Raw genomic sequence first — 24281 nt, 5'->3', positions numbered from 1 at the left:
CAAGGAGTGTTATCACTTAATTCAAGATGGTAAAATTTATTTACAAAAAATCTTAAAAGGCAATATTCACAAGTTCAGTTAAACACAAATACATGATCTACAAATAATTCTTGATCTGTTCTATACAGAATAGTGCTGCACTGCAAAACACATTATAGAGTTGGACCCTTCAATACATACGGTATGTTTAAATAAAGCCTGATATAAATCATCAGTAGGATTCAACTAATAGACCAAGACTCTAGCTGGTTGTATGATCAGTTTAAATGTCATCTGTAACCAAGTGAATGTTATAATATTTGATCGATATTTCCACATAACTGTCCACGGTAAAACAGCGGAAATTGTGTTTTGTTCATGTCTCTCCACAAGGCTCCTTCATTTAGATATTCCTCATAATAGTTATTATTACGTCTTTCACTGTAAAAGCGTATCCGTTTTGGGTATTATTTAATCTGATATGAAGACTTTAAGAAAAACCCACAGTTGTTTACGCTGTTCTTTGTATAAAACATATAAATTTTTAATTTTAATTAATTCGTTATTTGATTAAAAACAAGATAAAAATTGGGGACATTTTTCTAATAATTTCCGAAATAAGACTTTTAAGGCTTCTCTACTAGATAATACTGCTCCTGTGTTTTGTGACCTGCAGTTTTTGCTGAGGTGTCTGGTTGCTCTAATACCTCGTCCAGCTCTTTCACAAAGTTGCAGAAGGCATCGAGGCAGCGCTGTTTCATCTCCATCAGGTTCTCATCCAGAGGAGCCTGCAGCAGATTATCCAAACTGGGCTCCTTAGCCACCAACATCTTCACCACTGTGCGAAACGTCTCACAGTCCTGCCTGTAATGCTGCACATACAAAAATGACCTTAGGAATCTTACAATTTATTCATAATGATACAATTTGGTAAAAAACTAAATAACATAAAAAAATGACAGAATAAGTTGGCACTCTACCATAATATTTACAGGTCATTCTGACGATAAAAATGGTTATCTTATATAGATACAATATTTAATCTATCAGAGATCATTTTATTCTGATTGTAGTAAAAACACAGGTTATCAATATTTCTTCAGATTCAAAAGAAGTAATTAATAAAAACCTGTTCAACTTCTACCACTGCTAAATCCAAGATATCAGGTTGTTACCCATTTCCACATATGTGGCATGCACACAAGAATGCACACAAAAACAAAACAATTCATCATTGTGTGATTGTCATTTGAAAGTCTAATTTAAAGCATAAAACATCACGTGTATAAGGTAAAATCCATGCTTTCATAAATTTGTGCTATTATTTCAAAGGATATTTGAATGGATCCCACAAACAAGATAGCAGCCCCACCTGTTAGCTTTGACTTCTACAGGTCAACTCTTGTCAGAACCATCTTCTGGTAAATTGGTATATTCTTTGAAACAGGTGTGTGAATGTGTGAGAGCGAGCCCATTCAAGTGCATGTCCACTCATAACAAAGGGAACATGAGGTGTTAGTGGCGCTGCAGCATTCTTTCACACCCCATTGTAACAATCTCTCACATCCCTCTCAGATTTTACTGCCGACACAAAACGGCTGTAAAGTTCTTTATTAGAGTCCCAGGTGCAAGCTCACAACATCTTTATCACCTGGGGAGAAAAGGCTAAATGTGGGGCCCTGTGCCGAGGCTGCAGAGAGAATTAGGACATCGCTAGCTTGTCAAGGAGCAGTCTACGACATCAGGGTCCTCCAGTGCTGAGTTAATGCAGCCCAGACCACCTCTTCCCTCAAATTAGAGTCACTGGGGAAGATAGAATGTGTTTCTGTGGCTTAAAACAACCACTCTGCTGTCCAATACAAGAAATCAAATCCAACTAGTACTTAATATTAGATGTCTACTAAAAAACAACCATGAAGGATATATTTATCTCCCAAAACATGGTTATTATCCTCTGTTTAATATCTTTTTTGGATCAACTGTGGGAAATCCCTTGATCTGATGGAAAACTTTGTGTCACTTTTACTCAAGTGTCAGGAAACATGACCTACTTCTTCAAAGTAGCGACTTAAACAGGCTCCATTTTCCTGAGACATACTGAATATCTGTGTGATGCTCATCTGTATATAGACATTTTAGGAATGTGAGCAGTACACACTTTTGTCACAGAACAAAAATTTGTTGACGGTATCTCATCTGACATTAACTTTCTGTAAAACGCAATAAAACCTTGGTTTTGGTCATTTTGACAGGGAAAATGCTGCCTGTCAACCTCAATCAGTGTCCAGTGTTGAGCAGAATGTGAGGTTAACCGGTTAAATGGTTATATTCCAGGGTTCTGTCAGTTATGGGGAAATTTAAAACCACAAGTGCTGTTTCATTGCCTAGATACACATTACATAACGTGTGTCGAGGCTAACTCATGTTCATGTATCCATGAAGTTGAGTAGTGAATTGTAAATTAATGCAATCACAATCGCATGACTTAACTGTACTTGATGAGAGTTTCTTGAGATTTTGGGGCAAAGGGAGTGTCTGCAATAAGTTCATACACCTACTGGTATAACTGTCATTACTGAGTGAGAAAAGAATTGGTATGAATTCTTTTTTGGTATCAAGAACTGGTATCAATTATTTTCCATGGAAAATGTGAGAAGGAGCTCAGTGGGGTGGGGTTTTGAACATAAGGGTGTTTGAAAAGTTCAAAGAAACAAAAATGTTGGGGCCTTCAGTTTGGAACAATCAGGACAGAAACAATTCACCACATGAGAACCGGTCACTCGGTTTTCAAGCAAAACAACATAAGCATGTTTTTAAAAAACTAGAAGATGAAAGAGGCTGCTGAGTGTACCTGTTGGGGAGAAGAAAAAAACGTGTACAGTTTGCTGCGCGTCTCAGACTGGGTTAAACTAGGCTCAGTAAGGTAACATGAAATTGTAAAATTACAAACAAAATCTGATGGGAGAAAATGAAAGGTCCCTATTTTATGCTGTATAACTGATAATTATATTGTTGTTATATGTTAAAAGACTACAATGCCTCCAGCTTCGACATGACTCCAGTTCTTATTCATGCTTTTTTCATCCCCCCATGATAGGTCCCCTACTGAACTAGCTACAGCATGTTCAGAAAGTAGATTCTCACTTATCTATTCATTCCTGTAACCCTAACCCACATTGTAAATCCAAGTACAAATATTTAGGAAACAGTTTGCTCAACGTACAGGGAAACTGTAGGGTAGAGTAACTATTGATTATGAATATTTAAACAACACATGTTATTATCATAATATGTATTGTGTACACACACGTACACACACACACAAACACACACACACAGAGAGAGACACAGAGACAGACAGACAGACAGACAGACAGACAGACAGACAGACACAAGGGAAGGCAAGTCAAGTGAATTTAGACAGAAATATCCCAGACTGTGGGAGATATTTGGACCCAGGCTGATGCTTTAATGTCTGCAGATCATGTCAAGCGAATTTGTGGCCCTACATAATGACAGGCCTCACCACTGACCGCAAGGAAGTGAGAGACTCACAACTCGTGTGGCCAGCTAAGCTCAGGGTCAACTTCATTCAACAAAACAAGTTTTTGTTCTCTGTCGGCATACAGTATCAGCTGTCCCATCTTAGGCTTTTCTGAACATTTTCATATAATCCTAATTGAATTACACGCAACCATAAATTGAGGTCGATTTTTACACTCTCAAGTGCAAATTTCAACTTTCCTAAACTTTTTCACTCAGCAACCATTATTTGGGAGGAACAAGAATTAGTTCCAGGTCTGAAGACATGAGAGGAAACAAGGAATAATGAGACACTAACATGTGGTGAATGTCCCACAAACCAGCACTTCTCTAATCATTTGGGGTTGATTATGTTTGCCGTCTTTCAAAACAAAATCTACCTAAGCTTCCCGTGCTAAAGCCTTTGTTGACAGTGATTACATTTTCACTACATAACGTTGCATATACACAGTTTTACACACGCAAATGCTTCAAAACAGGATAGGGAAAGGGAAAGAGCCCTCGAACCAGTATCTCACTCAATAGAGGGCATAGTTCCTCCGCCAAGGTCCAACAGTGAATGAAACCACATTTAAATTCACTAGATTGCTAGATTTTCATTTGAATCTGCACCAGACTGCACGCACTCATAAAAATCAGTTACCTAAACATGCCTGATTTATTTATTTATTTTAAATCAAGATCCACAAATTATTCTCAAGGAAATCAACAAAAAAGATGAAAAATGCTCTCTCTCGCAATGTTAAAGAAATCGAGAAAAAGTCCTGTGTTTGTAGCAAAATATAATGGGTTCTTTCCTGACCCATACTGCATCATTCCACAAAGTTCTGGTTAATCTGTCTGGTAGATTTTACGTAATTCTGCTGGTAAAAAAACATACAGAAAAACAAACAACCTCTCGTCACTAATTTCTTCAATTCTATTGGATTCGGCTGCTACACTACTAAACTCCAAAAGTGTTTTGTGGACTCAAACCCTTCACCCACCCCTCCATCGGCATAGTGGTGAGTAGCTAATGAGTACATTTTCATTCCTGGGTGAACCATCCCTTTAAGAGATTTACTTTGAAGGCAGCCATCATATGTGTACAGGCACATGACTAAACATGTACATTTGTTTGAGATGAGGGATATCGCTCCACATTTATTTCAGTACTGAACAATAGCATAGAGACTCCAAAAAGACTATTTTTGTAAAAGCTGCTCCCATGTTGAACGAACAGGAAGGGTTCTTCTGACCTGAGCGTGCTCTTTATGCTGTGAGAAAAGGTTGCAGGGAGGTTTCTGCCTTCGCTCCCTGAAGTGGGAGTCATGAGCTGATCTTTAAGCCTGATACTGGGGGCCACACAGGAGAGGCTGGAGCCTCTAGAGAAACAGCAACACTCTCGGCTTTAAGGAGAAGCCTTAAAAAAGTGGGCTTCTGCCCAAATCGGATGTTTGTGGAGGTCCAAATTGTGACCATACTGACAGGAGTGTGGGGGTTTGGAAGTTGAGGGTTTGAGTGAGATTATACATAAGGCACTCACATAGGCATTTAGTGAGGCTCTGTTCAAGTGAGCGCTGATGCAGGCAGGGGTGCTGCATAATAGGGGAAGTGGGGTAATGACTTGAGGGCTGGTACACATTAGGGGATATTAAAAGAGCCATTTTAATCACTCAAGCTGCAAACCGGACCTCACGATGGAGGGGCCAACAGTTGAAATGGATATGTTTCATTTGCACTGATTGAGATGATGATCGGACTTCTCTGAAAATCACTCCCAGGCACTTCTGAAACGATATTTTCCTGGATTCCTGTTGTTGGAGCTGCTGCATTACATTCTGCGATTTGTTCTGCGGTCACTCCAAAGAGTGATACATTACTCCACACTTCACAACATGCTAGTCATTATGTCAGAAATGAAATGATTTCACATTGTGAAACATGTTATGACAAGCAGAGTCATAAACAGGGATGTTTACGTTGTCAATTAATTTGTATGAGGTTTCTGATTTCCTTTACAGCTCTGAAACACAAATAAGAAGTATGCGACACAAACTCTTTACACACGTAACTCGCAAGTTTAAGTGGTGTGAAAAATCAAGAGGAAATCCAGCCTCTGCTAACAGTATGCTGTATACACAGGGTTAAGTACTGGCTGAAAATAGAAGAATAAGGAAAGACAAAGAACAAAAAAGGATGTGGTTGTTGAAATTTTAGTTTTAGCCTCAGTGCATTTATTGTTTTTTTCAGCATTACGCAAAAATAATAATAGTTTCCGCTGAAACTTGGTGGAAGGACGGGACATGGGGTAAGAAAAAAAACATTAAATGTTAGTGTGGATATGCACAAAGGGGCATATCCAAGAATCTTCTTCTTTTTGACTCCCCTAGGACTAATTATTGTGTCTTAAGGAATAAAGATCAGGCTTATTTAGGGAAATGAGTGTGTGTGTGTGCAGATTGTTGGGTCTTGGTGGAGGTATGGGCTCAAATTAGTTTTGGGGTCCCAACACTAACACACTAACTGCTGTTAAATGGATCAGTTCCTTCAAACAAGTTTAGGAAGATATGAGGTCCTGCTCTTCCCACTACCTGATCTGCTGTGTGTTGAACAGAGCCTGGGACAGATGTCGCAGCAAAGTAACTGTTGAGGTTCACCATGTCTGTAGAAGCAGTTGGAAATGGCTGGGTAAGCATGTGTGTGCTTATGCCAGGAGACGTACCACACTGTGGGTGGCCCGCCTGCATCCTGCAGGGCAATTCCTGCCCGGCTTTAACGGGAACAGATAAGTGGTACTGTAGTGGAGAGCGATGAAGGGGAGGGAAAGAAGTGTAACTCCAAATAGCAGGCCGCAACAGACGTCAAAACCTGATGTGCTGAGAGGCTGTTCTGCTGACTCAGCCTTCTTCTCTGCACCAACAAATGTTTCTTCAATTAAACACCCCCAGCCACACTATAGAGCTAATGTAAATGGTTTATGTGCATTCATGACTCAACAAATCATGATATTAGAGTGAAAAACACATGTGGCAGGGGCAACCACACAATATGGTGAACCCAAAATGAACTTAAGTCCTCTGAGACTACAATGTCTCACTTGCAGTGAACAACCTTGTTGATTTTTCCTATATATTTAAAAAATCAGTGTTTCAGTATTATTAAGGCACTAATCTCACAACGACCCACTGGCACCCTGCCTGACCTGTGCCCATGTCCTGTGTGTTCCCTTTGACTTGGAACATCCACAGCCGTCAGGTGTGATGTAAGAGAGGCATTAAATGGGTCAACTAAAAGTTAGAATGATAAGACCACAAGAACACAAAATACATGTCATAATAAAAAAAGCTCAAAGGGGTGAGACAAGTCTACAGGTTCCCCTTGCTGTTTCAGGATTGTTGTTTTTTTTATCCTTAAACAAGACAGAATAAATCAGACTGTCCTTCATTATGAGGAAAAAGTATCTTTGTCATGGAAACAAGAAAACAATCTCTATGAATTGGTAGATATTTTCACTTGTTTAAAGAAAATTACATTTTAAAGCTCAGCAATTTACAGTATATTAGAGACCCAGTGATAATGGAGCACGGTTCAGCTTTAACAAAAAAAGAAGAGGAGAAGATAAATTGTGGTCTACGCAACAAAAAGTTAAGAGAATTCACAATTGTTAGGTGGTTAAATGATCAAAACCTCGCTACCTTCTCAATTTCCAGAGCCTTCGCCTTAATGGCTTCCAACCGGCCCGCCTTCGAGTCGTCCACTGGTGTCGACTTTGGCTCCATGCTGGCAGCCAGCACCTCCTGCGTCTCCACTACAGATGCAGTTTTTTCCTGGCAGGTCAAAGGTTAAGGGTTAGAACCAAGGTCACCAGGTTTAGAAACTGGTTCTGATTTCAAAGTGTTTCAAATAGAGACAAGCCTTCTCTCTTACGGGTGTTGAGGTCTTGTTATCATACATGTCTCATTACGCATGCCGCATGTCAACAGTAAACAGACGTGACCAAATACAACTCTCTGGATACAGAAATAATGACCCAGTGACACAAATACTCGACATTGTTGTAACTGTTTTTAGACGGAATACAAACAATATACTATAATTGCCATTTAATGTTAAAGCTGCATTAACACTGCATAATATTACAGTTGTAAAATTGTTTAAAGACGTTTTTATAAGACACAACAGCAAAAAGATTTTGTACGAAAAGGCTTATGGTGGTTTCTATGAATTATTTTTATTTTACATCAGTATTTCTTTTATTGTTTATTATTTCAATTTACTGTTATTATTCTAGCTGACAATAGTTGGAACAGGTCGGTAGTGATTCATCATAGACCGAAAGAGTTAAAGAATATTTATTTTTCTTTTAAAATGTCCATATTAGACCAAATTAAAAGACTAAAATGAACATAACATACTTTTGATGGGTCACAAGAATTAAGTGACAAACTCAAACAGTAGTAGTTTATTACTCCAAGTGATATTTCATCACATCAGATTTTTCTCCAGCCTTTTAATTAAGGTTCAATAATACAGTATGGTAGTTGCTACTGTATTTTATTACCTCAACCTCATTGTTAGGTTTTCAGGATGACACAAAAACTACTGAACAGATCTCAACAGGGGATGGGACATGGGTCGGGAAAAGATCAAGAAATGTCTTATCACAATGTAAGATTGGGTGTTTTTTCTAACATTTTCACTGATTTTCCTTATAATAATTCATAAAATCTAAAATTTGTCATATTTAGATGGCTGATATCTATCTATCCGTTTTCAGACATGGCCTGCAGATTGAACGATTATATAAGAACTATGCATTACCTTCCTTTCTTTTTGTTTCGTTCTGTCTCTTAAAATACAGTTACAACTCTAAGCCCAGATGGGCTGTTTTTTGTTTGTTTCTGAAATACAAGATGATGCAACTTAGACTCAATCTCAGTTATGAAAGTGGGGTCACAGGTAAATACCGTTGGGCTTTGGCAGAGATATGTGTTGAACTCAGTGCCTTTCAAGTTATATTGTGATTTTACTCATGTGTTTCTTCTGAAAGCATATTGTCTCTTTTACCTTGGAAGATCCTGAGCTGTGAGGAGACTCCTCCACAGAGCTGCTGGGAGTGCTGCTCGCCAGCACATTGGGTTTATCTACAGAGAGAATAAAGACAAATGGAAATGGAAAGAACTGTGAGCCAACATGCAGATAATGATCCTCAGATAAATAATGGAAAATACAGCGTTCTGACAAAGAGGAGACAACTATAAACAGAGGGGGCGACCTGTAGAAGACATGAGGGTAACCATGGCATTCTTTTATTTAATTTAGCTTCATACTAAAACCCTGGGGGGAGCATCCCGGTGGGTTGGTGGTCTGGGACAGACTGCACTGTGCCATCTAATAATGGTAAAAAAGCCATAACATATAATAAGAATTTTAAAAATACAGCAGGGAACAATTACTTTCTACTGTGAGACATTAGATAATCAGTCGTTATTGTGAACAATTGTGACGCCAAGGCATTATCCTGCAGCTGAAAAGAATAAATCATTATTTTGTTTATCACTCCCTTGTTAGAGCCTCCCACACAACAGTGGTCGAGGAGTTCGACTGTGCCTAAATTGAAATATTGTCCCTTTTACTGGCTCCACTGTGTCTAGAACAAAACAAATATATTAGAGTTAGTTGTTTTTGTTTAAGGAATCTCCCATACTTATTAGAGTGAGCCTAGGTAACACACCCTGAATGGAGTCCCTAAGTGGTACAATGGACTATACACACAAACAATAGTGGTAAAGGCTGAGGCATTCTAACAAACTATTTTTAGTCATCGCCGACTAAGATTTGAATCATTGTAGAGAGCTTCCTTGTGCACAGCACAAACCTGGTATACCTACCCCATCACCAAATCCCTACTTAGCTCTGCTGCCCTAATTAATATGCCAGATGGAGGTGGAAGAGGGAGGTACAACTGTTTTCTCACAGTTTTATTGCATCTTCAAAGGGTGCTACCACCATGTTGCTAACACATTAATATGTTTCTGCATCTTACAAATCAAAGCATTGGAAATATTACTGTCCTCACTTCTCTCCCTCAGACTAATAACATGCCTTATGTCAGAACAATTTGACAGCAGCTCTGTAAAAGTAAATTCATAAACTTCATTAGCTCTGCATTGTTAATTAATTTTAAGTTGCGAAGCCTGTTAAGGTCAGAAAACATATCAAATGACAGGGCCACAGTGATTGTGAAGACATTGTTAAACCAGCACATGAATTGGTTTCTCCCTGAAAAAAACAAGGTCAGAATCTGTATCCAAAGCCAAACCACCCCAATAAACCCAGGGTATCCTTTTCCCAGCCTCTAAAACGTGTGGTGTTGGTGTAATTAACATCTTAACGTGTTTCAGCATTCCCTGACCCCTCACACTACACCTCCAAAAACAGATGCTCCACCTGGAATGGCTTAATTCTTTTACGCATTATAATTACACACGTTTCTGTAAAATGGGGAAAGGGTCTCTTTTGTTGTCATTACAAAACAGCTGCAAGGACACACACTGTATTAGATAAAAGGTAAATTCACAGCTCTACTGGCTACAAGCCATCTAATTGTCTCCTACAGGTTTTACTTTCCGTGACCAATCTCAAACTGGTCAAAAAACCCACCAACACCCACTTACATCTGGCTTTTGTCTGAAATGGATACAATCAGCTTTCACTCCCAAGTCACATGACGCTGCAGTAGACACAGGGCTTCGAACCTGTGTATACCCGCTAACTTTGGTGTGTCAGGTAGTTCAGAGTGATGTTACTGGACATCATATTATCCACTGGGGCAGCCGGTTAAACAAACCTTTCCTCTGCCTCTGAAAAACGGCAGCCTGAGTCAGTAGCTTCCGTTACATAAACGCCTAAAACATTCTTCTATTGTACGGCATTCCCTGATTTGACCTTATTCAACTTTTTTATGACTGTATTAATGAACCTTTTATTTTCATTCTTCTTTTTTTATGCACTTTGTAACTTTGTTTTGAGAAGTGCTATATAAATAAAAAATAATATTATCATGATTATTGTGAAATAAGTATCAAGAGGCTCACAAAATATTCTTATAATTCTTCTTGTCAGCTACTAGGACTTTATTTCAGGACATTCACCTGATCACCACACAAGGTTGTAACTCATCACTTACTTTTCTGCTGGGTCTGCTGATGTGCCTTTGAGCCTTTGGCCTTGTCTGGGGAGAAACTCCTGCTTCTGCTGTTGGACCCAGAGCATGCAGGTATCTGGGCTTCCCTCCGTAGAGGGGAGCGGTGCCGTGCAAGTACAGCTGATGCAGAGCTCATGTAGTCATCTTGGTCTCCTCTACAGAAATTAGCAATAATCAAGAAGTTCAAGTGTCCAGTTAATCCTGCAAAAGGGTGAAGTTTGAAAAAGGTTCTGTGCAGCAAACAAGATACAATTAATTGTGTTAAAAATGGTTTGGATCAGTATGTGTATGAATGGATTTATCCAATTGTATGTGTGCATGATAACCTCAGACAGTAGCATCTTTTGAACAGTAAGCTGCATTTAACACAGGATCTAATTCTTCTGAGGAAGTTTCTGCTGAACAACAAGCTCCGATTTTGGCAGATTTAACCTTTTTAAACTTTCCTTATGAATGAGATTTCAATACAGGACCTTTGTGGATAAACTTAGTGTTTCTTGTGATGAAAACCTCGCACACTGGACATTCATTTCTATACATACAATGTAAGAGTGGAATATAATTTTTGTGTTTGAATATAAGTTAACGCAATAGCCAGTGTCAGTGTTCTATGTAACTGAATTGTCGTGTTTAAATGTAAGCTCAGGTCTTAAACCAAAAACTAGACATCTGATTTCAATCTCTCCCTGCTTACACAGTTGGCTTGCTGGTTTGTTTATTGGTTTTACTAGTAAAAAAAAAAGAAATGGACATGAGGAGACTGACTTGGCTTTTCTGTCCACCGCTTTTTTCCGAGCAGGACGAGCCCGTCGGCCTCTGCCTCGAAAATAGGGACCAGGTCGACGACTATTCCTGAAAAACATTGGGGGAAAAAAATTCTGACTCAGATAAATCAATGGCTACTAACGCTGCTCTTCACCCTGGCGACGACTGTTTGATAAACAACTGTCTACGGAAGATATGATAAACAAATCAAGAGTTTGTTGACTGCAAATTCAAAATGCATCATTTCCATCATAACTGGTTTAAAAAGCAACAGTGTTGAGTATTCGTCAGAGTGTGCCGACGAATGTGTAATGGAAAAAGAATAAAAAAGGAGGCAAAACCACAAAGACTTCAATTCCAACTGTGGCACACTGATCAATTTGTGGAATGGAGGCAATCACCACTTTGGCACAAGCAACATTTGGCTGAAAGTTGCATGAATTTTGGTCGTCTTTTACTATCTCTCTTTAACAGTAGGCACAGGCACGATTACACTAAATATGATGCTGAAGTTACAACGCACAGTAACCATGTGATGTAATGACCATTTTTGATTTATATGTGAAACCATTAAGTTGTGAAATTTCACCGTTCACTGCCCCTTGTTTTTATGATTTTCCAGGCTCAAAGAAAAAACTTGTGTGTGAAGGACAACCTTTAGGTCCAGAAGTATAAATGACCCACAAGCACCTGGTTGTCACGACCTCTGTCTGAACTCGAGCCACATCTCAAATACAGAGCAGGTCTAACAAGGCCTCAAACTTTTACGACTTATGCTGTGTTTGAAGTAGCCAAGAACCAGCCTGCCATTTGCCAAACGCTGGACCGCTTTCCTTACAGTACAAAGCCAACATCAAAAGGCGATGATTGAAAAACTTTGAGTACTTAATTTAGGGGGGGGGGGGGGGAGAACTCAATAAAAGGCAAATCAATCTTTTAACAGACAGACATTCACCCAAAAATTACAGACATGTTAAGGGTCATGCCTGAATGATGAAAAGTTCAATGAAATAATTTGTTGTGACAGAAATCCTGAAAATAACCTGCGGGATTAAATGAACAAATAATGATAAGGAGGACTTTTCACATCTTTATTTCTTTGATATCGACACAAAGCACAAAAATGCCCTGGCTTCAGGTAACTGGGTGGGTTTATAAAGGGAGCGACAAAAACGATAATTTGGAATACAGTTAATTTCATGATCTGTTGGCAAAACCTCCAAAATAATGCTAGAAGAGGGACTCAGTGTCAATACAACTTCATGGTGATACACTTCTTGTCTGTATCCATATCTAAATCTGCACAATAAGGGTCATGGTGTAGCCATGGAACCACAGCCACTGAAGCTGCACCATTACTCCACATCAGTGCAAACTCTTGTTTTACAGAGTCTAGAATGCCAGGACATTCTGTCTTGTGTTAGGGTTGAAAGACTCATTTTATATTTGCCCCTGTGTCTTCAAGGCCACTGAACCACCCTGTGCAAAAATGTATCATACACAGAGGCTTCCTGCTTTGTTGTCTGGGAAACGGGATGAGGGGAGAGGCGATCAGTTTAATATTGGTATTATACGGTCAAAGCTGGTGAAATGTCAGCCTGAATTCAAAGTGACTTCCATGTACATAGCCAACACCCAATGCATAATAATGAATCAAATTTTCAGTTGACCAGGGTGAGCATCCAAAAACTGAAGCAGTAACAAAATGGCTATGATGTTTCAAAAAAGAGTCAAGCAGTAATTCATCAGTGAAGTGTGATCACAACCTCAGAATGTCCACCAACGCATGTGCAAAACATGAGTCAATGGGTAATGTTTCCACAAGAATCACTATGGAATGTTAAATTAGCCTAGATGCATTTGAATAGTGAGCACGTCTTCCCCCTTTGAATAATTTGACCAATTTGCAGCAGATTGATTTTAAAATAATCTGGAACTCTTCTGGTTTTTCTTGTTTTATTTTAAGTGCGGACAAGGTTGCAAAAAAGACACTATAGATCTATGCTGCTCAGAATATCTGAAGTGTGCGGATGTTTGACTGAAGAGGGAGTGGTCCAGCTGTTTTTGCTCACAGGGTGGGGGTGGGGTTGTGTGGCTGAGTGAGTAGACACTAGTGCCCTTTGTCCCTCTCTCTAGCCTGGTATGACTCCTGGAAAGAAAATTGGGCCTGGGCCTATAAACTGCTGGTATGTTGAAGTGGCCGGAGCAAGGCGCGTGTGTTGATATAGGAATTACAACCACCGGACTCAGCTGTTCTGTGATGGGTTAAGCTCTTAAACTTAAGTTGTGAGTTGTGTGGTCACAGTTAATTGAGACATGATTCCTAAATCTATTTATCAAAGCAGCACTTTTCTGCCAAACAAACAATTTGTACCTATGGACGTTATATTCTTATATCGTCTTGGGTGGAATGTAAAGGTTAGGTTCAAATAGATTGTAAAATAGATTGCTTTACATTGTTGTATAGTTTATATTAAAATATATAATAAATAATGCTTATTATAAGCTGGGTAAAATCAATCAAGCTAATAATCTTCACTTTTCAAAACAAAATACTTTGCCTCCACCTACAGGTCAGTTTGATGCATTACACAGATAATTCAGTGGAGTAACTAATTATCTCACACAACTCTGGAATGACAAACAAAAACTGGTCAATTGACCAAATGAGAACACTTGAAATAGTAAGTTCAATATAAATTACCTTGAATCTAACTGATACCTCAAGTCATCTCTGGCATAACACTGCTGGGAGTACGTGTCCTCCTGAAAACAAAATCATATATACAACAACATTAATTGGGAAATACTGGTCCATTTGTGTTATGGTTCTTTTTTAGACTTGAAATAACTGACTGTGATTTACAAACTATGTATAACAAGATTTTCTCACATTTCGTGAGGGTGAGGGATTTCTGTGAAAGTTGTCATAGTTGGAGTGGTCTTCATAGTAATGATGATCCTCAGGTGGGTAACTGCTTTCAGCGTAATACTCTTGTGTATCCTGGTAACCACGGGGACCACTGTACCACTGGTCATCATGAAAGCCTCTGTCATACTCCGAACCCGGCCGAGGCACAACGCTCCGCTTTTCACCAATATTGACTACTTGACGAAAGTTCACCTGACAGGACACAAAAATACCACATTTTATGTTCTGATCAAAATAAAAAAAAAGCCCAGTGAAAGTCAATAGGGTTTAACAGGATAAAAAGCTGCAGAGGGGTGGTGCATATCCTGTGTGTGCTGTTTGGAAGAACCATCAAATAATCAACATTAAAAATTTTGCAAAAAAAAGATTTTAACTTAAATTACCTTTTGGAAACATCACAATTACCATTTAACATTTTCAAAAGCAGCATTGTGATGTGTAACAGAATTTTACATAAGACAATATGTCATGACATGTCCTCTAACCACAACTAGTCAAGGCCGTCAATGGATGTCCACACTGAGTCTAGTGTGTCTAGGCAGAATGGGGTAAGATGAGCCACTTTTACATTTGATGATTTTACTGCAAAACAGAAGTGTATTTGTTTCAAACAATAGTTACTATATATACGTCAGGTTGTTGTGTAACCATGGAAATTTTGAAGTAGATATCTGATTATTACGTTTTCAGTACAATGACGCATCAAAAGTTGGTCCTTTGGCAAAACTCACCCCATGGTGTTGGTAAAATGATCATAGTGTCGCAAAAGAGGTGCTGGATCTCGAGAGCTTAGCAAGTGCCATCATAATTCTGGTATATAGCATGAAAAGAGGAACAGTTCTATGTAAATGGGAAACTATCCGTGTGCAACAGGGTGCAGAGCAGAGCTAATAATAGTCAAACAATGTGTGTGTATTATAAAGACTTTTAATCACCATAGAAAAAATGTTCCAGCGAACATGTTTCGCATAAATTTGTGTGTTAGCTACAGAAAGAATGTATGTGCATCCCGCATCCGCCGGCCCTTTACTGTGTGTCACTCCCCCGTCTCTCTGCCCCCTGCTTCCTGTCTCTCTAGAACTGTCCTATCATTAAAGGCATAAAAGCCCAAAAAATATACTTAAACAAAAAAAAAAAGAAAGAACGTATGTGTACGTATGTAAAGTTAACTTAACATTAGTCAACAAGGTGTTCATTACATTAACATTGTAACACTTGTAACAGTGATCGAACAACAACAGGAACTTGTAGCAGTGACACAGAAAGAGTTAGTGTATGTGTGCAGTGAAAATTGACTGACCATTGGCTCAATTTACCCCCACATCACTGGCTCCATCTACACAACAACCACCATTAAAAAAAAATAACTGTCACACACAGTAGCTCAGATCAACAGGTGTTTTGTAGCTTACAATGACTTTAATTAAAATGTGTTAATTTCAGAAACGTATCTATTATATTTAAAGAACAAGACTGATAACCTTAGTAACATGATCATTTTACTTTGTATGACATAAATCTGTTTTTTTGCTCTGGTTTGCTTACCACTCTCTCCATGTGCTTGAATCAAAAATGGAATGAGTAATGCCGACTACACTTTCTTAATTTGTGGTCACAAGATTTTTCTTTTATGGTAACCTAGATACAGGGGTTGGCTCATCTTACCCATTGGCTCACCTTACCCCGTACTCCCCCTAAGCGTATCTCAGGAAAACACAAAGATGTCAAGAGAGCCTTTAGTGATGAGAGCTGTGCTTTGGTGTTGATGTGCTGTAGACAAGAATACTTGACATCCACTGGAGTTCATGTGTTGAATAGAAGTGGATACCACATCAATATTAATCTTGCGAGCCAAAGAACGAGGCTGATTGTTGTTTCTAATGACTAAATAGTCCTATTAATGCCTACAACTGCTCATAAGACCAACAGATTGAGGATCAGTTTACTTAGTAATAACTGACGGGCCTCTGTCAAACTAACAGACTTTGGCCTTGCAAAACAACATCGTCACTTACCTCTCTTGAATCCATTTTTGGGAAATGTCCTTCATATGCCTCTCTAATTGAGTTTCGATCATGTCGATACGCCACTGCAAAAAACACATTTTCTTTTTTAACATTTGAGATAAATGGTGGAAGAATATAACTACATTGAATAGTTGTGCTTGGTGAATTGAGGACGCCAGAACAGACGTTCTGTAGACAGTCAATAAGGCCAGGTATTTTTTTCAAACAATATACGAAATTTCATTCAATGCCTGAATGAAATTTCGTCATCACTGGTGAGCAGTTTAGAAAAATTTCAACTCCCTCCCTTTAGCCAAACCAGAAGATCCTGAGCCAGTATTCTCGTCTGTGAAGGAAAAGTGTCAGACCCTCAGTCCAACCAGATGAATTGTGAAAAGCTGGAGATTTAAAATACAATCTTTCAAAACAGTCCCCTCCTAAACTAGTGGAAGCTGAAGACTAATTCTTTTGTTTTTGTTGTACACTAGATATATTTGGGTTTGCGATCAAAAAGCTTCTCTTACATAAAGGTTTCCTGTTGTCCTCTGTTTTAACTCGTATCAAACCCAATATCTTAGGGTCTGGATTATGGTCAACAGAACATTCGACTTTGTGTCACTCAGGAGTGGACGTCCCCTGACATTAAAAAAATAAACAATGGATTGTTTCATCAGGACAATAAGCTGAAGATTAATTGATACTGAAAGTAATCAGGGCCTAATAGTTGTAGAAATATGCAGAATGCCACTGTTATAACTTACTGTTGAAGGGACCGTGTTAGGGTTCCTTCTGGGTCTGGGTGTGCTCCAGATGTCTGATGACAGAATGATAAACCTTGAAGAAGGAAAAAGAAAACCTTGTTCATCAGACTGAGCATGAAACTATTCACCCCACATTCAAAAATGTGTATACACACAAACTCTGACCTCAGTTCAGCAGAATTTACACAACATCTCCACCAATCACATCAAGACACTTACACACAGCAGTGCTACTCTACCTCCCCCCACCAGAAACAGTGTGAACAGTCCACGCGGGTGTCAACCAAAGGACTTCCGCTGCTATGATATTCATATACTCTGACTGAGCTACAAGCTGCAGCAGCAGCACTGTTATTAGCAAACCTGGCTAGTTAGCATCGTAGCACAAGTCCAAAGAAGCTCACTCACCAAATGATGACGTGAACGCTGCCGGCCACAAGGTGCGTTTTACATACTTCTGCTCAAAGGGGAAAAGCCTCTTTACATGAGGTCAAGTTCCGTGTCAGTGCTCAGTTTCCATTTCGTGTTCATGTGCAAGTTAAACCACAACCACTGTCACAGCTTCTTCTTTTTCTTTAAGATGGCAGAGGACACGCAGCGATGGCGCTTTGCTGCCGCCCCCTAGGTGTGGAGGCCTTCTGCTGCAACCACTTATTTTATATACAGTCTCTCCTCCTCCTCCTCCCCCTCCTCCTCCTCCTCCATACTCCAGTCTCCTATGGTTTCTGGTACCTGACAGTGTTCACAAAGGCCTGTTGGATGTTTCCCTATAATGTGGAGTGTCCTGTTGCAGGTTGCTGTGCCCTATTCTAAGTCGAGTCATTACCACTTCCTCTCTCCTATTTCCTTCTCTGTTTCTTTCAAAGATCACTCTGATTTTTAAAGAATGTCTCCTCTCTTATCTCCAGATCTTAGTGTTGCCAACACCCTTAATTGATTTGGGCATGTTTTATGGGCTCATAAACCATGACGCTGCCCATCAGCCCACTTCTATGCCCACAGTGGCTTAACCTCAGTCCCAATAATTTAACTTGGTCTACTCTTCTTTCCCTCAGGAAATCCTATATAAACAGTACAGCAGGGTAACTACAGCATATAAGTTCTGCTCTCATGGTTTATGACATATTTTTGTGTTCCTTATCTACTCAACACTATGCCGATGGAGGGGTGGGTGAAGTCCACAAAACACTTTTGGAGTTTCAGGGGTAAGCAGCGTTCTCACTGATCTTGTCTCGTGACATTTAGGCAAAAAAGTTTCTAGTTGAATTTGAATGTCGGGGCTTGTGGAATTTTTTTTCTGTTGTTTTTTTCTGTTTGAAGAAGTGTCCACCAGTTACTTCAATTGAATTGGATTTGCCTGCAACACTGTTTACTTCTGAATCTTCAAAAGTGTTTTGTGGACTTCACCCACTCCTCCATCCGCACAGAGTAGATAATAAGGGAATTTTCCTTTTTGGGCGAACAATCCCTTTAAGTTAAATCGTCTTTGTCTCAGTCTGCTTTGCACAGATACAGCAGGTACATCACTTATTACTTTTGAGTACATTTCAGAACCTGTACTTTTATAAGTTTAATTGAGTAAAGAGGTGGAATCATTGTACTTTTACTTGTTCCACAAGTAGCTGTACTTGTACTCTGAGTAAACACTGTGTGTACTTGCACCTCAGAGGATCAGTGATCTCGTGCAGTGGACCCTCCATCTTCATCAGTCTTGTGTCACTTCTCTCACTGCCCCTGTGTTGTGATCACATCAGCGCTGATTGGCTGAGGCCCCATCACGTGTTCCCCCTCCGAGTTTCCCCGACAGCTGAGCAGCGGCGGCGGCAGCAGCAGCTAAATGCTTCTGTTCACCTGCATCATCGCAGCGTTTCCACTCGGAACTGTCACAACTTCCACAACATGGGCGACAAGAAGAGTCCCACCAGGTACAGCTGCCCCTAGAGCCGCCCGACGAGCACTTTTACCGGGCCGTCAGAGCCCACACGGCTCGGTCAATGGATGGAGGTGTTGTGCTGAAAGTCTTCATGGCGGCCGGTTTTAATACGAGGACTATCTGCCTGTTTCAACCGAGAGCGTCTCGTTCTCTGGGACTTGACTCCTGAGCCGAGTTTCCCGGAGTGTCGCTTCTTGTGCAGTCTGTGGCCAGTGTGCGACAGGAGCTTCGCTGCCTGTGGTAAAGCGTGTGTTTGTGTTTTGTCTTCTGTGTGCAGGCCGAAGCGGCAGTCCAAGCCCTCCGCAGACGACGCGTACTGGGACTGTAGCGTGTGCACGTTCAGGAACAGCGCGGAGGCGTTCAAGTGCATGATGTGTGATGTCAGGAAGGGCACGTCAACACGGTGAGAGACGTCATGGTAAAATTAAAGGTTCAGTGTGTAAGATTTAGTTACTGTAGATACTAGTTATGTGTTCACTAGTGTTAAATCATCTACATTGTTTGAATTGTTGTTTTCTTTAAACTAAATGGGCCCTTTATATTTAAATACTTAATATTTACATTGGGAGCGGAGACCACCATGTTTCTTTACAGTCGTCCAAACTGGAAAAACTAAACCTTTTGAGTTTGTATGACAGCTAAAGGCTACTACAGGTTCTCATCCATGTTTGGAAGGGGAGGGTGAGGTGAGGAGCATTCAGCTGCAACATACAACTTCACCACTAGATATTACTAAATTCTACACACTGAACCTTTAACCTGCAGCCACGAAGACTTTTATTATAGTGAGGTTAACTAAAACTACTAAAGTAGAAGTTGCAGAAATGCTAAATACCCCCAGTCCTGTAATAGATACTGTTGTGATGTTCAGTGTTTGATGAAACTGTTTAGAGCGTTTTTTTACATCATCTGCAGGGCCGTGCAAATGACATCTCTCTAACATATATTTATAAATGAACTTACAATACGGAAAAAAATCTTATCGCAATATCTTTTTATCAATATAAATCACATTATAAATCAAATCACCATTTCTGTCATTAATGCTTCACATGGTAAAAAGATTAGTGGTATTACCTGTCTTTGTGGGAATATGCTTTCGACACAATTTGCAGTGCATGCTTCTCTGCCTCTTTATGGACTTTAAATAGCCGAAATATCTCCACGCTGCCGAATTCTTCGGACTCTTATTTTCAACAATGTCCTTCTTCTTCTTTCTTTTGAGCCTTGGACTGTGTCCGTTGGGGTGTCTTCTTTGGTGATGGTGTTGTTCGAGTTTTCGTTAACCCCTTTTTCTCTTTTATCTCGCTCCGACTCCTGATGTTCTGGTGTGCATGGCTGCAGAAGCCCAAACATTAGCATGTGTGCTGCTGCCAGCTGCTACTCCTACGCTCTGTGCTGTGTGCATCAACCTAACCTGACGTGGCTGTAACTCTATTCTAGCCACATGATTGGTTGGGTGTGGCACTATTCTCATTATCATTGGCTGTTTGTGTTGTCTGTCAAAACATGGATGGAATGAGTTCTATGGACCATGTCTTATACTTCTATCAAGGAAAAGTGATTGTGATAATTATCTTTATCATTTTATCGCCCCAGCCCTAACAGTAGTGCACCTTTAATTACACATTTATTTATTCAAGTACTCATGTACACACATGAAGATATCTAATACTCATGAACAGATTACTAAAATATTTTTAATTCGTATAGACAAGATGGTCTTGCATTCACTTTTTATATATATATATTTCATATAGAGTGTGTCTATATAGTATTGCATGTACCATGCACATGTAGGGTATGCATCTCCCCTGTGATGCAGTGACAACAATTGTTAAGGCATTTTAAGCACTTCACCTGGTTTACACCAATGCTTAAGGGCCTGGTCACACATGCAAATACAAAGTAAATATTGTGGGTCAAATTTGACCAAGTTTAGACTACACTCAAAGCCATGCTGCAATTTGCCTCGCCGCTGGAAGGGGATCAGCCCCCTCACTCTCACAGATTGGAAGTGAATGGAAGGCAAAGGAACTGATGCCATCATGGGCCGTGTTAAAAAGTTTGATTTGTATTTAGAAAAACAAATTCAAAAACATTTTTAGAAAAGATTACTTATTTAGTCAGAGGCTAAAAGGACAGGTGCTGCGGTGTATCTGTGCACATGCCTGTTCAGTGTTCAGCTGTACTAATCAGTGGTATGTTGGTCCAGAGGGGGCAAAAGTAGTCTGTTGTGTGTGATATGTTCTGTGTTATTGTCCCATCTACTTCGGTTGAAATCTGTCTCGATGTTGATAAGGAGGCCCTCGATGATGAATTTTTTTTAAAAGCAGGTAATTTCCCCTCAGATCCATTGAAACCAAAATAACAAGCCTGTTTAGAAAGTTTAAGGAGTGGAAAGTCCAGATATTTGTGTTTTAATATATGGGGTAAAAATAAAGTTTTTGCTGCGATTTGGACTGATGATACATTCAAATTAATAAACTTTGAATAAGCAGATGGAAAGCTTTTTGTGCCGCTTTAGGTTTCTGTGCAGCAGCCGGTCCTTACTTGCCACAGATATGTTACTGCAGGCCACTTAAACAATTTCAGAAAGAAAGCTGCAAACAGCATGACCACAGACCAAGTAAACAGAACATTCCAAACAGGCAGGTTTAGAACAGGCACTGCACTAGTTGAACTTTAAAACACGGACTCTTTTTCTTTTGTCTCTTTCAGAAAACCACGACCGGTTTCTCAGCTGGTTGCACAGCAAGCAAATCAACAGTTTGCACCACCCACACAGCCAAAAAAGGACAAGAAAGAGAAATCAGAGAAAGACAAGAGCGAACCAACTCTGAAAAAGAAAAGCCATAAAAAGACGAGGTAATTGATCCACGTGTTAAAAGAAAATAGTAAAATATCTCAAAATATTTAGTTTTCTTAGAAATATAACAAAAATATTGAGGATCCTCTGATCAGTTTTCATGTTTTTTAATTTTTCTCTTCTAATGTTTCTCTCCAGGCCAAGGTTGAAAAACATAGACAGGAGCAGCGCCCAGCATTTAGAGGTCACAGTTGGAGATTTGACTGTAATAATCACAGACTTTAAGGAGAAAGCCAAACCCACTTCTATAGGTGCTGCAGACCAACACAGTCAAAGTGGCTCAAGCTCTGATAACACTGAACAAGGTGTCTCCAGATGCTCCTCACCCCGTGGAGAAAGCTCGTCGGTCAACGGAGAGACTCACTAACCTTCACACTCCAAGTCAGCACAAGTGATTCTTCTGCACTCTCAACAGCCTCAACCAGAGATTAAACACCATGCACATCTTTTTTTTTTAATACTATAAAAGCCAGTACGATAGCATTTACTTCCATCTGGGGTTGTACTTTTCACTGCCTTCCCATAATGATAAAGAATTCAGGAATTTAGAACTGTAACAGAAAAGCTGATCATGATGAACAGAAAGAAGTAATGGATGTTGGTGGAGCTGTACCACATGATGTAATTTAACACCTCAGAGTTATGTTAGCATCACACTCGGGCCTTGTTCATCTGTTACAGCTCAATGACAGGTGTGAATGCAGTCAGACCACATTCATTTAGCAGTGTGAACGTAAATGTCTCCTGAGCCACAATGACGGACTGCCTACTCAGCTTAAGTCCTCTGACCTGCTACAGTTTCACAAAGAATCACATTTCTTTTGCACTTTTCAACATGTATATACACAAAAACTCCTCAAAATGCCCAGAAAATTGGGTCCAGATATTTTCCAGGGTTTGCCTTTCGCATATGAAGAATGCAGCAGGAGATTATCTGGGGCAAATGCGTTCACAGCAGGGGCATTTCAGGGAACATTCAGGTGGGAGTGACTCCTGGGTGGAGCATGAAGGAAATATAAATAACGTATAAATTCTGCTGCAAAAGCTCAGTTATCTTGTTTATAGCACATCGACACCAGCGTTGGCCTTTACAACCAAAAGCTCTCAAATCTCATTGCCTTTCCAAGTTGACATCTGTGTCCGCGTCTTCCTAGGCTCATCTTTTTCATCCTCAGGTTTTAGTCCAGTTTTGTTCTTTTGCGTCTTAGAAACGTCAACGACATGCCCAGTCGCCCGCTGTGAACTTTTACAGACATGTTCCTGTTGTAGTATCACATGGGCTCACTCTGGGGGCTGGAAAAGGGCAGGAAAAGTTCAAGAAAATTACTAGAGCAACTAACTTGGTCATTTATGTTCTCGCAGCCCCTTTGGAAAATTTCAGGAAAATATCTGGACTTCAGGGCATGTCTGAAAGCAGACTCTCACGAACATGTGAACAACAGACAGATCTGTTTAATCAGAGTGGGTGGAAACAACATGATTTGATCTTTGCAAACAGAAATGACATATGTTTGTATTTGCATATAGAGCAGGGAAGTGAGATCTTATCGCGAGTGGTCTCTGGAGACATTCTAATGTCAGGTATGAACTGACGTCCTCAGAGCCATCCACTTGTGATCAGATCTCTGAGACGCATGTTAACTCCAGATCGGAACAGGGCCTTGGTTGGTCGTTGCAGATGAGAATAAGTGATGCATTGTGAAAGAAAATGTGAAGAAGTCCTCTGAGAATTGTAGCTTATCCTTGAATTTTGTTATTAATTGCACTTAATGGCATCCTGTGTTCATGATCACACGTCTTAGCATTATTTCCACTTTGTCATTAACAGTCATTCATAACACTGTTGGTTACTGGCCTTATCCAGCTCTCATTTTATGCCATTGGATGCAATAATTGTTTCACTGTCCAACATTTGAGTAAAGATATTGAGCAGTTATTCTAAGTATGCTTCTCTTTCACTTTGTAGAGCTGAGCATGATGTAATCTATAGAATGGTTTATATTGTACAATAATGTTGAATAAAATTAACTGTAGATACTTGGCTATGATTTTATTTTAAATGTTTCATTACAAACAGGAACAGTTTGTAAAAACTTTCCATATCATGGATTGTATGTTAAATTTGTTAACAATATATTTTCATATGTTCACTGATAAGTTCTTTAAAATCAAGGCAGGAAAACGCAACAGACTTTGTCTTTAAGTTGCTTCATTAGTTCAGATCCGTCAAAGATTCTTCACTGTGCTGTGTGTTTTATTATTATCAGTCACCATTGTCCTTATACTTTGAATATAATATTCTCT

The 24281-nt window shown here is 39.6% G+C and overlaps 2 protein-coding genes across 4 annotated transcripts; one reads left to right on the top strand and one right to left on the bottom strand.

The window, feature by feature from the left end:
* Positions 1 to 16: 16 nt before the first annotated feature.
* LOC109624541 (periphilin-1) lies at positions 17 to 18967 on the bottom strand. Of its 3 annotated transcripts, none has more exons than XM_020079293.2 (10): positions 18838 to 18967; positions 17176 to 17248; positions 16424 to 16497; positions 14370 to 14600; positions 14181 to 14242; positions 11477 to 11563; positions 10694 to 10866; positions 8572 to 8648; positions 7200 to 7331; positions 17 to 851 (listed from the first exon to the last, which is right to left on the bottom strand). In XM_020079293.2, coding segments are annotated over exons 2-10 (1083 nt in total). In that variant the 5' UTR covers positions 17177 to 17248; positions 18838 to 18967; the 3' UTR covers positions 17 to 605. The 3 variants fall into 3 exon arrangements, with proteins under 3 accessions (XP_019934852.2, XP_019934850.2, XP_019934851.2); XM_020079291.2 differs by lacking the exon at positions 18838 to 18967 and adding an exon at positions 17584 to 17886; XM_020079292.2 differs by lacking the exon at positions 18838 to 18967 and adding an exon at positions 17395 to 17587.
* Positions 18966 to 24014, top strand: LOC109624543 (YY1-associated factor 2). The gene is made up of 4 exons (XM_020079294.2): positions 18966 to 19100; positions 19386 to 19511; positions 21830 to 21976; positions 22116 to 24014. Exons 1-4 carry the CDS (start codon positions 19075 to 19077, stop codon positions 22342 to 22344), a joined length of 528 nt encoding a protein of 175 aa, XP_019934853.1. The 5' UTR covers positions 18966 to 19074; the 3' UTR covers positions 22345 to 24014.
* Positions 24015 to 24281: the final 267 nt, after the last annotated feature.

The sequence above is a fragment of the Paralichthys olivaceus genome, chromosome 7 (assembly GCF_024713975.1).
Source record: "Paralichthys olivaceus isolate ysfri-2021 chromosome 7, ASM2471397v2, whole genome shotgun sequence".
NCBI lineage: Eukaryota > Metazoa > Chordata > Actinopteri > Pleuronectiformes > Paralichthyidae > Paralichthys > Paralichthys olivaceus.
This window is presented reverse-complemented; position numbering and strand designations above follow the sequence as displayed.